Source organism: Rhagoletis pomonella, unplaced genomic scaffold (genome assembly GCF_013731165.1).
Source record: "Rhagoletis pomonella isolate Grant_MI unplaced genomic scaffold, Rhpom_1.0 Rhpom_scaffold_00334, whole genome shotgun sequence".
In the NCBI taxonomy this organism is placed as follows: Eukaryota; Metazoa; Arthropoda; class Insecta; order Diptera; family Tephritidae; genus Rhagoletis; species Rhagoletis pomonella.
Window position 1 is genome coordinate 49,294 of NW_023458888.1, and position 13,300 is coordinate 62,593.

The following is a 13,300-nucleotide window of genomic DNA, read 5'->3' on the forward strand; positions in this document are numbered from 1 at the left end:
TTTTTGTTGTTATTGCCTATGTTCAGCAGCAACTCGGCCACGGCTCATGGGATCTCTACAAAACAAAAAATAAAGAACAGCAGGTCAACAGTGTAATCGCGTGTTTGGACGCAATTTGGGTTTAGGTCAGACGATAAGGTTCGAGAGCATGTCGAAAGAAGCACAAACATATGTACATACATATGTACATACGTACATTTGCACACGCTAGCGTAAGGATACATCTGTATATGTATGTTGCAAAACAATAAGTGAACCTATGCACGCGTGTTTGGTGAAATGAAAATAGAATCAACAAAACGTACATGCTTGCCTACATTCCATTCCTGAAATGAAAAACACTATTCTGGTGCAGCGGTGAAAGCTAAAAAATATTTTAGAATTGTACTATTAGGGTTGTTGGCATTTGTTTGGTGCCTTTTTCGATTGACCATGTAAAGTGCCTTCAAGGTCACAAAGCAATTTTCTTTGGTGCAACTGTAGAAGTAATATTGAGCATTTAGGATATTTTTTATTATAACTGAGGATCTGAAATGTCAGAGATATTCTACGTAAGCTAGTTATTTAGGTATACCAAATCCTACTAGCTATCTGTTTTCGGACAAAAGTAGTATACAAATTCAAACAATTAAACAACCGTAAACAGATTTGAAAAAAAAGTAGTTAAAGTAGTTTCGCAGTATCAATTTTATTCAATGAAAATCAACAAAAAAAGAACAAACTGATCATCTTTTGAATCGACTTCGCCTTTCATTTCAAAATATCTCTATTTGCCGCTGTTGTTTTGTTTTGGCCCTTTAAGCAATTTGGCGCATGATGCCAAAAATAAGTTAGTTCCATTGCCACTTATTCGTCGCCATAATAACTACCTGACAATTAAGCAGTTTGTGACATCGTTCAAACTTTACGACATACGACACTTAAATATATGGCACCTAAATATATGTATATTAAATTCACACCGAAATGTGTATATAACAAACGAGCATCTTCGTTATAGAAATCTGTAATAGTCCTGAGGTTTAGCCGTGGGTAACACAGTGCGATGCCGCGCCATTGCGCTGATACCGAGAGCTGAGTTACTGGCGCCGATACCGATTTTCACAACTCTGTGACGCAATGGCGCCAGCAACACCGGAACACTAACAACACCGGGCGGCGCAAAGAACCAGCAAAGAACACACAAAAGCGAAGTGTCACTTGTAAAATGTGCAGCACAAGGCGAATTTTTACAAGGTATTGTTGCTAAAATTAGCCGCGGTCCTTCTGAATGTGAAAATTATGTCCTTGTTGTATTTTTGGGTTTTGAACTTGGCTTGTTTTTGCCCAACCGATACCACCTTGTATTAATTCACCTTAGTTCAACACCGGAACACTGACAACGACGGGTGTCGCAAAGAACACCCGAAACAGAAATGTCTCTTGTAAAATGTGCAGCACAGCTAGAATTCGTCGCGGTCCTTCTGAATGTGCAAATGATGGGTTTGTTGTATTTTTGGGTTGTGAACTTGGGTATACTTGAGTTTTTTCTCAACCGATATCACCTTGTATTAATTCACTTTGGTGAAGCGTGCAGCAATAAAGGAAATGAGCTTTAGCCTGAAGAGGCGCAATTGCGCCAACACACTGTGCTGATTCCGACAGTGGCGCTGGAGTTGGTGTGTCAGCGCCAAAAAATTTGCGCGGTTACCCAGGCCTACTGAGGTTCAATTCCCGTTCTGCGCTATCGTGAAATGAAATGAAAGGTTAAAGAAAAGGCACTTATTGCGATGTGAAAGTGTTATTTTTATCACTTCACAATAACGCAGAACGTGACCCTCTGACTAGCTAAGTTGTGAAATAATCAAATGACATTGACAACGAAGGAAGACGCGCTAAAAAAATATTTGACGGCGCGGTTAACTATGTTTGCGAGTGTAACAGTATGTAAATTCCCTAAAGAGGTTTTGGGGAATGATGTTGGAGTGACAGACCTTCGCCAGGTATAAATCTAGTTTTTCTTAAGCGGCTTTTTCTGTAAAATATTTTTTTATGTTCCTTTTTTTCGCCAACAAACTAAACTAGCGCGCTTTTATTCGTGTTTAGTGACGATATATCGCATACCTTGACCTACTAAAGTGAGCTAACTCAAAATTCAGATAGGGAAATTTAACTGCTTGTGGATCGTACAGATTCAACGCAATTAATACAAAAACAGGTATAACGGTAGTTTTCTAGTTAATGTATTAATCATGATGAAAAAATATTTCCATTGGATGTAAGTCCTATGAATTGATTTATGCAAAAAAATCGCCCAACATTTTTTTTTTTTTTTTTTTGAGTTGATCGCACTTTAGATTTAGGTGTGCGATATGTTCACTAAAATTTTACTAATCTAAAAATAGTCTTTGCGAAGTGGTTATCATATGTATTTAATGTAAAAAATTTAAACATTTTTAAGATAAGATTTTAATTTAAAAGGTAAATGTTAATAAAACTATTTCATACATAATCCCAAATATATGAGCAATTGTAAAAAATCTGCTTTTCAATCAAAAAGTTGTTTATTGAAACTACCTTCTTTTTTGTTTCATGATTTGGCGAAGTAATTCCGGCTTAGTTATAAAGAATAATCTGAATTGTTTTCACTGCTAATCGAGTTTTGCTCGACGTCCAAATTTTGTTAACCATAGAATATGCAGGAATTAATTGGGAACGAAGGTTTCGCAAAACGATTGTAGAGGAAGCATGGAGCAAGGAATGAAAACTCGCTGTATATACCTAAACATTTTCACGGATGGCTCTGTAATGGTAACGGGAGTTGGTGCCGGAGTATACTGCCGGAAACTGAACGCCAAGGTTACCTGAACAGCGCAGCACATTTCAAGCGGAGGTTTTCGCTATGAGGATAGCCGCAGAAATGACAATCAACTCAAAGGTACATACAAAATATACCAAAAAAAAAAAATGGGCGACAAGGGAAAAGCGTGAATAACTTTCGTCTCGATGCAATGCAGGAAATTTTTTCTTTTTTTGCAAATAATTACTAACAGAACGTACAACAATATTAACCCAAAACGTGATTTTAAAGCCATTGAAATGGCAGTAATATTAAAAAGAAAATTAATAACTTTTATAAAAAAAAATTATGGCCATATAAAAAATAAAAAATAAAAATGGGAAGAAAACACCATCATTCTCAACTGTTTAAAATATGTTTAATACCTATCGCGAGAAAACAATTAAAATCTAAACAAATTCGAAAAATTTTAATAGCTATAACTTCCGAAATAATTCGAATCTCGCAAAATTGTGAAACTTGTATTTTTCTTTTATCGTTGTGAAGCATATACACATAATTGCACAAAAAAAGCTCGACCCTCGCAAAAATGGTGGCCCACTTCACAAATTTTTACTCAGTAGCTATGACCTACGGTTGATTTTTGGTAATTTAATTTAATTTTTTTGTTGTTGAAGGATACGCCCATTTTCTTTATATATAAAAATCGTCACGTATGTTCAATGGTAAGTCCTAGCACTTTATTATACTACAATTGAATGAGCTACAAAAGTGGATACTCCAAAATCTTTCTAAGAAATCTAATTAATTAATTAATTAATCAACTAAAGTTTCTTAAATTTTTTTTAATTTAATCCAAATACATATTTAAAACGGGTTTATTTTGAGAGGAACCATTAAACAAATTAATCGGTTATTTTGCTTAAATCAATCCGTAGGCTTTATTTCCAATTAATGCACCAATATATTCTCTAGCTAGAAAACTACTGATTTACCTGTTTTCATATTAACTGCGCTGAATTTGTACTATACAAAAGCAGTTAGATTTTCAGATTTGATTTTTGAGTTATGCCTCTTTTGAAGAGGATGTGCGATATGTATTACCTACCCGTAGTTTATTTTCATTAAGCAGAAGTTCAAACCAAAAGCCACCCAAAAATCAATAGCGGCGCTTAATCTCATTTGTACTTTTGTGCATACAAAACAGCTATCTTTTGCAACTTAACAACATTATTTCATAGGTGACCTGTTTTTAAAGTCTATTAACCTTTTTCACAGAATAACTGAATAGCAGACAACACAGAGTCAAGCTATTATTAAGGCCATCCACCGCAGCCATGAGACCATACAACAAAAAAGTTGAAAAGCAGGCAAACCATTCATTTCCAATTGAAAATAGGCCACAAGCGTTCTTTAATACACTCACGCACCTATGCATTTGCACATATATGTATACATACATATGTACATGTGTGCTATCGAAACCAAAATCACTTACCCTTCCAGACTTTCAAACACATTTAGTATTTACTGCTGCCGATGATGCTCATATAAACTCATTCACACTAACGAACGAACAATGCGGGAGTCGCCCCCACCCACCTAAAAATGTGCGACCGACACGTGCCATCAATTCACACACATTTCACTTCTGACTTTCTCAGCGCACAGCTGTAGTGTGCATTAAGGCGGCCAGCTTAAACGAAGATTAAGCCATTCCAACCATTCAAAATTGACGTTAATTAATGAAATGTGAAAAATCTTATTTTTAATCCTATGGCGGCCAACCCAGTCATTTATAGATAATTTCCACTAATTTCATTCGTCTATGCTTTCTATTACATATATGATGTACATATACATGTGTATAGGACTCACTCTTCATCCTCGTCGTCGTCCTTATCGCCGGCTGTGTTGTTGTTCTCATAAAAGACATCGTCCTCACGGGAATCCTCATCGGAGCTAAAATTCTTTGCATCCTCATCATCATTGTCATTGTCGTTATTGTTGTTATTGTTGTGGTTGGTGATGTCCTTGTTTGCGCGTCGCTTAGCCGCCTCCTCTTCCAAGTACTTGGCTTTCGTGATTATTTCATCACTACAGATCGGTGACGAAAGATAAAGCAGATAAAAATAATTAGTGCAACGACATCACAACAGTACAGGACAGCTTAGAGCCGTCCAGAGGAGGATAGAATGGTTGGCTAATGGTCACCAACAGCGGGCCGGGCGGTGTATTGGCAGAGTGTGTGTGGGAGATTAATGGTGTAGGGGACTTTTAGACATCTTCAGGATGGATAAAGGTGAGTTAAAAAGGAGTAATTCAACTTTTTATGCAAGAGCAGCCACTTGTGTGTGACTGAAGTGTAATATTGGATTGGCAAGGGGTTGTAAAAAGTTGGGCGTTCAAGTTGATTTTATAATAGTGAGTGAGGTGGCCAATTGGGTTATTAAAAGGATAGCTTGCCGGAGGGTTTGCGGTAAAGTAGGCAGATCTTTTTTAATTGAGTTGTGTGCACGGCTTTACAAATAAATTTATAAATATATGTGTATGTATATACATACATATGTACACATCCACATTAGACTGCATCACCAAAAATAGTGGCGGTTTTTCCGCCGGGACTACAAAATTTATTGTATTTTAAGACGTCCCACCAAAATATTTCGGAAAAATATTAAGATTTAAGCGAACTGGACCAATTTGAAAATACCTCCGAAAATGGAGTTTTTTTATGAATAAAAATAGTTTCATAAATAACTTTTTGTAAAAAGTTCGCTCAGAAGACAAAACAGATTAAAATAAAATAGATTTTATAATTTCAATAGAAAAACAGTACCGATTTTTATTTTTTTTTTTGTATTGGGAGTGATGCAGTCTAATCTAGATACATACATACGTATGCATCAATTAGGGTGATTGAGTCGGTTTTTCCAAACCGATTTCAAGCACTTTTTTTATTTCTAGGCTGTTTTTTGAAATTTTGATTTTTCGAATGCTGAGTAAATCGGATTTTTTCAATCGAATAAATCGGGTTTTCACCTAGTTTACTTATGTGTCAGAATCTAGTAATTCGAAATATTTTTCCACTGCAGAAAATTGCTAAAAAAATAAAAATAAAATCGAACGTCACTGTTTTTTTTTTTGTTTTTTTTTTTTGTTTTAGCAGCTTACTCAACTCTGTCTAAGTCCACTATATGCTTTCTTCATTCTCGTCTAAAGGCGGGCTCAGGAAAAGGTCTGATCGGACTCCTTCTGAAACCCCTTTCGTTCGGCCTAACTCCCTTAATTTAAAATGAATTAGATTTTTTAAACAGGTGGCAATCTCCTATGGTTAAGATAAGAAATAAAGCTTTTTAAAGCAAGTTCCGATTGATACCTATTTTGTAATAATTGATTTTTTTTATTTAATTTGAATTTTTTAAAAGGTGGCAACTCTTTTCAAAAAAGTAAACCTTATTATTGACACCTTTTATTTGACACCTCACTTTGGACAATCGACCGAACGGTGCAGTTATAATGGTACTGATTATTAAATGATTGGAATTTAATTGTTCAAAAGGTGGCAACTCTTCTTGAAAAAATAACGCTTTTATTTGAGATACCTTTATTGACAATCGAGCGAACAGTGCAGACCTTATGTCCTGGACAAACAATTTCTTCGCGTATTAAGACAAACTTATCGATATTTCTTGCTCAAAATAATAAATACCGAATGCTTAGCTTCAATTTTTTTGTTTTTATTTAAAAAATAATAATGCTAAGTACGGTATGAGTTAATTTTTCACATACAAAAACTAAAAGTAAAGCATTTTTTCAGCGATAGTTTAGAAAGAAAAATCGGTTCAAAAACCGATGGATTACAGAATTTTTCAATAAATTAAAATTAAGAATAAAATTGTGGTTGTACACACTTGGCTGGTAAACTGATTAAAAAAAAAAAATAACCGCATAAATTACGCATGTACATATATCCATGTAAGTAAATGCGATTTTACCGTTACACCTTCTGTATTTGTTCTTTGTAATTTTGTGTATTTATTTTTTACTTAATTTTTGTACTAAATAAACTCACCGATTCTTGTGTAAGTCACGCTTCGAAACGCACACTGCGCTGTACTCATCCTCCAACAGGCAAATTTCACGTTTTTTGCAATTTAACGGCCGACAAAGGTCACCTGGCGGTAAATAAGAGTTACAGAAAAAGTAATTAATAAGTAAATAATAGTCTCAGGGATTAAGCAATTATGTTTTAATTACATTTAAGCACACTTAGGCTAAATGCATAGAAGCACATCGCATACGCCTAGACATTCTCGTACATGCAAATACATTCATACAAACAAAGTAAGTTGCATCCAAATGGAGTTTAATCAACGAAACGAGCATTTTTTATTGCAGTCTGTCTTCTCTTCTCGACAATTACAAATTTTTTTAGCTTACCTTTTACGTGACTCACTACAAATAACTTTAGTAATTTAATTTTTTTGTCTCAAACAAATGAATCCTTTTTTTCAACGCTGCCAAGCGCCTTTAACGGTGCGCTCTTTTTTTTATGTACCGTGCGTATGTATGTATGTACTTAGTTTTACACAATAGGCATCCTCTCGACTGCACACAATTTCATAGATACATATGGAAATACATACATATTTACACAAACAAAGTCATTGATGGAACAGTAAACGCAACAACAGGTACACGCAACAATTTCTCCACGATTTTGCCCTGCAAGCCAACGCCAACCAGTAAAAAATGCTGTAGTGCCATTATTGCGCGAATGGTTTTGAACTTTATTGTACGGAAAATGAAATTGCAAATGTGTGTACATGTGCATATATGTATGTATATATGTATTTCAGTTGATATTGGGGACAAAAAAATTCGTTAGATATGTTCAATATCTGATGGCGTTAGTCAAATGGTGGCACACCCTGCAACTATCAGCATCGAAATGAAAGCTAAATGCACTTGAAAAAATAGTATAGCCAGGATTGCATTAACTCAATCTGCGTTTATAGTAACGTAGATCGGGAATGATTAATCTATTTATGTTCATCGCGACCCAAATATTTTAGTACGAACTTTAGAAAAAAATATGTATGTCTGTGTAGTTTTGTTGAGGTGCTCGCTTTCAAAATCCACTACTAATTGGCAAACAAGCAAAAAATATGCGTGACTCCACAAAGTCGACTGGACCAAACACTGAAAAAAAATATATATATTTGTCGGTCTTCATAAAAATATATGTCAGCCAATTGAAATAAATACATATGACCTCCAAGCCCGTAAAACTCTTTAAGGCGAGAAAAAGTATCTCAAACCTCACTTGGTGCATTGGCAATATATGTTCAATAGCTGTCTTTCTTATACTATCATAAACTGATGGAAATCACTGGATAAGCTGCTCACTAATTATAAATTCACTAACGCTCAAAGGACGGGCTAGTGACAAATCACGGCAGCGTTATCCTCCACGCCTAGAAAAAGTACTTGAAACCTCGCTAAATTTTGTTTCTTTTTGTTTAACTTAAGGTGACTTAAATTGATTTAGAACTAAGAGAAATACGCTGCACCGAAAATCTCAAGTTTCGAAACTATACAAAAAACACCGTCGTAGATTATGGACATGTTTACCGTTTCTCCAGATTAGGCCATTTTCTCAAGATATTTATAAGAAAGAAATTCAAACTCTAACAAAGAAAAGATCAAAACAAAAGTCTTTTGTAATTTTTCGGATTTTTATTAAAGCCTGTTCTTTTGCTACTAACGACAAAAATCGATGGTGAATGGTCAATTTAAAATGTGCAATAATTTTTTGTATGAAATAGGAGCAGGAATTAATGTTACTCATACGCCATATCGTACATGGCCGTATTCATGCATACTAGGGATGTTTCGAATGTCATATTTGTGAATCGGAATGCGAATGCGATTGTTAAGAATGACATAAACATTTCTGTGCTAGAATTACAATTCTTGATAAATAATAAATAATAAAAAATTTACAAATTATACATTTTTTTATTTATCACAAGTACACATAATCGGGCTGTTAGAGCCACTTCAACAATGTTAGAGTGGACTCTCTGCCCATGTACACATTGGCATTCGCAAAACATTCGTATCATTTGATGCGAATGCGAATGTCGAATGCGAATACGTAAGATGATGCGAATCATTCGCATAACGAATGCGAATGCAAATGTTCGCCACATCCCTGATACATATTGGTAATGGTTTATGATAAAAATTTCTCATGTTAAAGTTTAAATTTTTTCGTCATTTGGAATGCAAGCCTGAAATGAAGATATCTTGAGAAAATTATCCGATCTTGGAAAAAAAGTGTATATACACACATAGTTCCATTATCTACGACCCAAAATTAAGTTTACGTGTCCCTACAGTGCACTATGGTCTGGCGACTACTATTTGCTGGCCAAAAGCTGAGAAGTAACCAAATTGATTTGGTGTCTTTGGGGGTTTTGGAAGTCGCTGATTTAGAATCCGATATTAGATTTTTGAAATTGAAAATGGGGGAACCCAATATGCTTTATAAAAAAGAGTGCCATTTTGAAATAAGAGTAATTTTAATCTCTAGAAAATAATTTATAATTTTAATTTGTACTTTAAACGACGATATGATTCTAAACTAAACCTAACAGTGACAACATCCGATGAGGCGGCCCTTGGAGTAATCGAGATGAAAATTTTACGTAAGATTTTGACAATAGCAAATATCGCAGACGACTTAACTATGAGCTGTAGGAGCTTTATAACGATATAGACATAGTGCAGCGAATTAAAATCCGGCGGCTACGCTGGGTAGGTAATGCCGCTCAAATGGACAGCAACGCTACAGCTCTGAAAGTATTCAACGCGGCACAGTGGTTCGGATAGCAGATCTAGCTGGACGAAAGTCAAAATTTTTTTTGTTTTTAAAATACCTAATGGTACTTGGAATACATTCAAATAGAAATTGCATTTATTAAAGCATTAACATATGAAAACAAACAAAAAAAGGTAAGTCATCGCCGCCTATTTGAGAACTCTATTTTAAAAGCTGAAATTTAACTTAAAAGATTGCTAATTGCACTCACAGATATTTGCATAATTGCAAATTGACTTTATAAACAAAAAATTACATTAATTTCGCTATAGATTCAGAGGTCATAACGTAATTTATGTCCACATTGGTATAAGCAAATTTATTCTGAAAAATCGTCGTTTTGATTAATTAAAAAAAATAAATTAAAGAGTAGGAAAAGTAAAGGCCGCCGAAGGCCGTTATAAAACCACTTGCATATTATTCTTTACATCTTCGCAAATGCAGAGGGTAAGTTCGACAACCAAGTCTAACCAATTGGCTTAGATATTTACATTTTAGTGACGGTATGTCAAATCTCAAAATTCAAAAGTAATTATTAACAGGAATGTATCTGAATATAAATATAAGATCAGTGGTGGATCCACGGGAGAGAGGGGGGTAGGGGTTGTATGTTAAAACAGAAAAATACTTGGAGTTATAAAAACTTTGGTTATGTTAGAGTTAAAAAAAAAAATAGTAACTCGCGAATTTTCTCCTTTCTGAAATTAAAAAATTACACAACAGGCATGCAAATCTTTAAGCGCTGTTATACAATTTTTTCTGAAATTTATTTGTGTTTCTTGCTGTGATCTTAAATTTCATGGTAAATAAAATCTTAAGAAGTGAGTTGTTTGACATTTGGAGAAGTGTTGCTGAAACTTCTAAAAGACAACAAGGTTTCCGTGATTATGTGATTAGTAAATTGAAAGAAATATCTGATGAAAATGCTCGTTTCGAAGTAAATAAAGTAAATTAAGTAAATGACTTTAGATTCGTAATCAGCAACCCAGAAAACCCCCAGAAACCCAGTTACATAGAAATCTACCGATTTTTTTTTAATTTTCGTCCGCCATATTGGATCCGGCATTTTGAATTTTTGGTAAATGACTTTAGATATGTAATCAGCGACCCAGAAAACCCCCAGATACCCAGTTTCACAGAAATCTACCGATTTTTTTTTTTTTTTCGTCCGCCATATTGGATCCGGCATTTTGAATTTTTGATAAGTGACTTCAGATTCGTAAGGTAAGAAGTGGTGTAAAGATCCATCAACGAGTATTTGTTTAAATAGTTTCGTCCAGCTAGATTTGTGATCCGAACCACAGTGCGCGGATGCCGATGCTTTTAACAGAGAGAAAGAGGGAGGCATCCTCTGCATTGGAAACACCAGGTGGAGCAGGACTTGGATTCACTTGGATTTTGCAATTGGCGTCAGTTGGCATAGAAGAGAAAGGACTGGCATGCTTTTTTAGACTCGGCCAAAGTCGCTTTAGAGGTTACAGGTTGCTTTTGAAAAAAAAAAAACTAAGAATAATTTCTAGCAAATCCTAGTTTTGCAACTTTCACGTTAACTACCCGTTTCGTTAAATGAATGAAAATTAACGCACAGTCGAACTGGCAAATCATCAGTAAAAAAATGCCAACTTTCATTGTGTCTTTAAAAACTCATGAAATATTTACACTATAGTACTATCTCACTCCGTTGCTCGCGTTAATTTAATTAAAATAATATATTCAAGTAAACATCGTTTAAACAACACTCTTTAATATTTTTTTAATCCGCCATATCTTTTTACGTACATATCACATACGCGCTCACACACACAGCACAGAGGATGTGCATTTTTCAAGCTCATCTTCCTCTCCGACACTTAATATGTTGGGAATGAAATAAAAGCGCGTGCAATAAATCGCGGTCACCTGCTGGCTTTATGGCTGCGTTTGTGCGCGCATAAAAAACATATATGATTACTGCAGCCAAAAACAAAGAATGCACGAACAGCACACAACACATACACTCGCCACCCTGCAGCAAAGCAAACTTATTCTGAACTCGCGCCGAGCTAGCTTGAACCGAGACGATACTGGTTCTTCATTTCTCTCAAATCAAATATTTATATTGTCATTTTTATGTTAGCGAAGTCCTAGCAGGTCACAGTTGATCTCCTCTGTAGAATTTTTGAACTCGTTCTGAACTGTATACCTCTGGGACAGATTTGGGATAGAAATTTTTCTGTGAGAAAAAACACATTCCGATGGCTGAGTGGAAGATGGACCTATCTCGCCAACCAGTTCGAAAACGACCAATTTCAGAAAACTTTTCTAGAATGCCCTACTTCAGAATTTGAAAGCCCTATTCAGAAGTTTACAGAAATTTTATCTCAAATGAAAATACATTAAAAATGTGCTGAAATGGGGCGTTTAGGAATCGGCAGTTGAGATAGGGCATTTTTTAACCAAATTCTTAGATAGGGCGTTTTTCAATCAAATTCTAAAATAGAGCGTTGTTGAAAAATTTTCTAAGATGGGGCATTTCGATAGGTCAATCTTCCACTCAGCCATCGATATGCGAACTTGACAGCCTGCGTAGCCTAACTGACATTGCACACAAAATTGAAGCACAGCTTAAAATAATAGCCCGAGTCACGCCCTTTTAGTTTGCTTTTACTTTAATTGGCAGCATTACAAGCAAGTGCAACAAATTGTTCAGTAAAGGGCCGTGTTTGCTATTTAAAGACCCTTCTTTTACATATTACTCACAAAAAATATGTGTAGGTAGGCTCCGCCGGCTCATATTTAATTTCATTTCGTTTTCATCAAATTACTTATTTCTTAAATTTCCAAGCACTGTGCAACAATTTAAATTTACCAACAACAATGTTTAAGGATGCACTACCAAAACGCTATTTTCAACCTACTCCTTTTGCATCCGTCTTGCAATAGTTTCTAGGCGGTTCTGCGCAATTTGTAGTGTGGAACTAATGCTTTGCCAGAATGTTTTTAAATTTTGCTGCAGGGTAGTAAACATACAGATTTATATAACCTTTTTATACACATGTGCACATTTTTATGACTTAAAAAATATATAAATACATATACGTTTGGTACATATATATGTATGTTTGTATACTCACTTGTGGGATCGTGGATCCAGCGCTTGCGTTCGCCGTTGATGCTCTTCGATTGTACTTGCGAGTTTTTATTTATCTGTAAGAAACAGGCAAAAAGGAGGAAAATTAAAACGTATGTATGTAAAGTGCATACATACATATGTACGTAATGATAAAATTTCAATTACACATGTGTACTCGAGTGATTTAACGCACGCGAGCAAAGAAAAACCTTAATGATAAAAATATGGTTGAAAGTGTAAAACGTCGATAAATTTGTGGTACCTTGATCTTAAATTAAATATGGCGAAAAACTTGATTACATTCTCAATGGCAGCTGAGTTATTTATTATAGATATTGAAATGATGCTAAAAATGGTAAGAAGTTCTAAGAATCTCCCCTCTCTACCATAATTCTAGGTGCCGCATGCTGCGTTAAATTTTCCCATAGAATTAACGCGTTAGAAAATAAGATCTGCTATTTTGAGGTCATCCCCATCTTCATCTTCATCTTCATCTTCATCTTCATCTTCATCTTCATCT

The 13,300-nt window shown here is 35.0% G+C and overlaps 1 protein-coding gene across 1 annotated transcript in view; it reads right to left on the reverse strand.

The window, feature by feature from the left end:
* Positions 1-13,300, reverse strand: part of LOC118750635 (proteoglycan Cow-like) — a 68,450-nt gene that overhangs the window by 38,131 nt on the left and 17,019 nt on the right. Inside the window, exons 3-5 of the mRNA XM_036485369.1 lie at positions 12,782-12,860; positions 6,855-6,957; positions 4,658-4,876 (exon numbers count right to left, since the gene is read on the reverse strand). Of these exons, the coding sequence (XP_036341262.1) occupies positions 4,658-4,876; positions 6,855-6,957; positions 12,782-12,860 (401 nt within the window). The remainder of the gene's footprint in view (positions 1-4,657; positions 4,877-6,854; positions 6,958-12,781; positions 12,861-13,300) is intronic.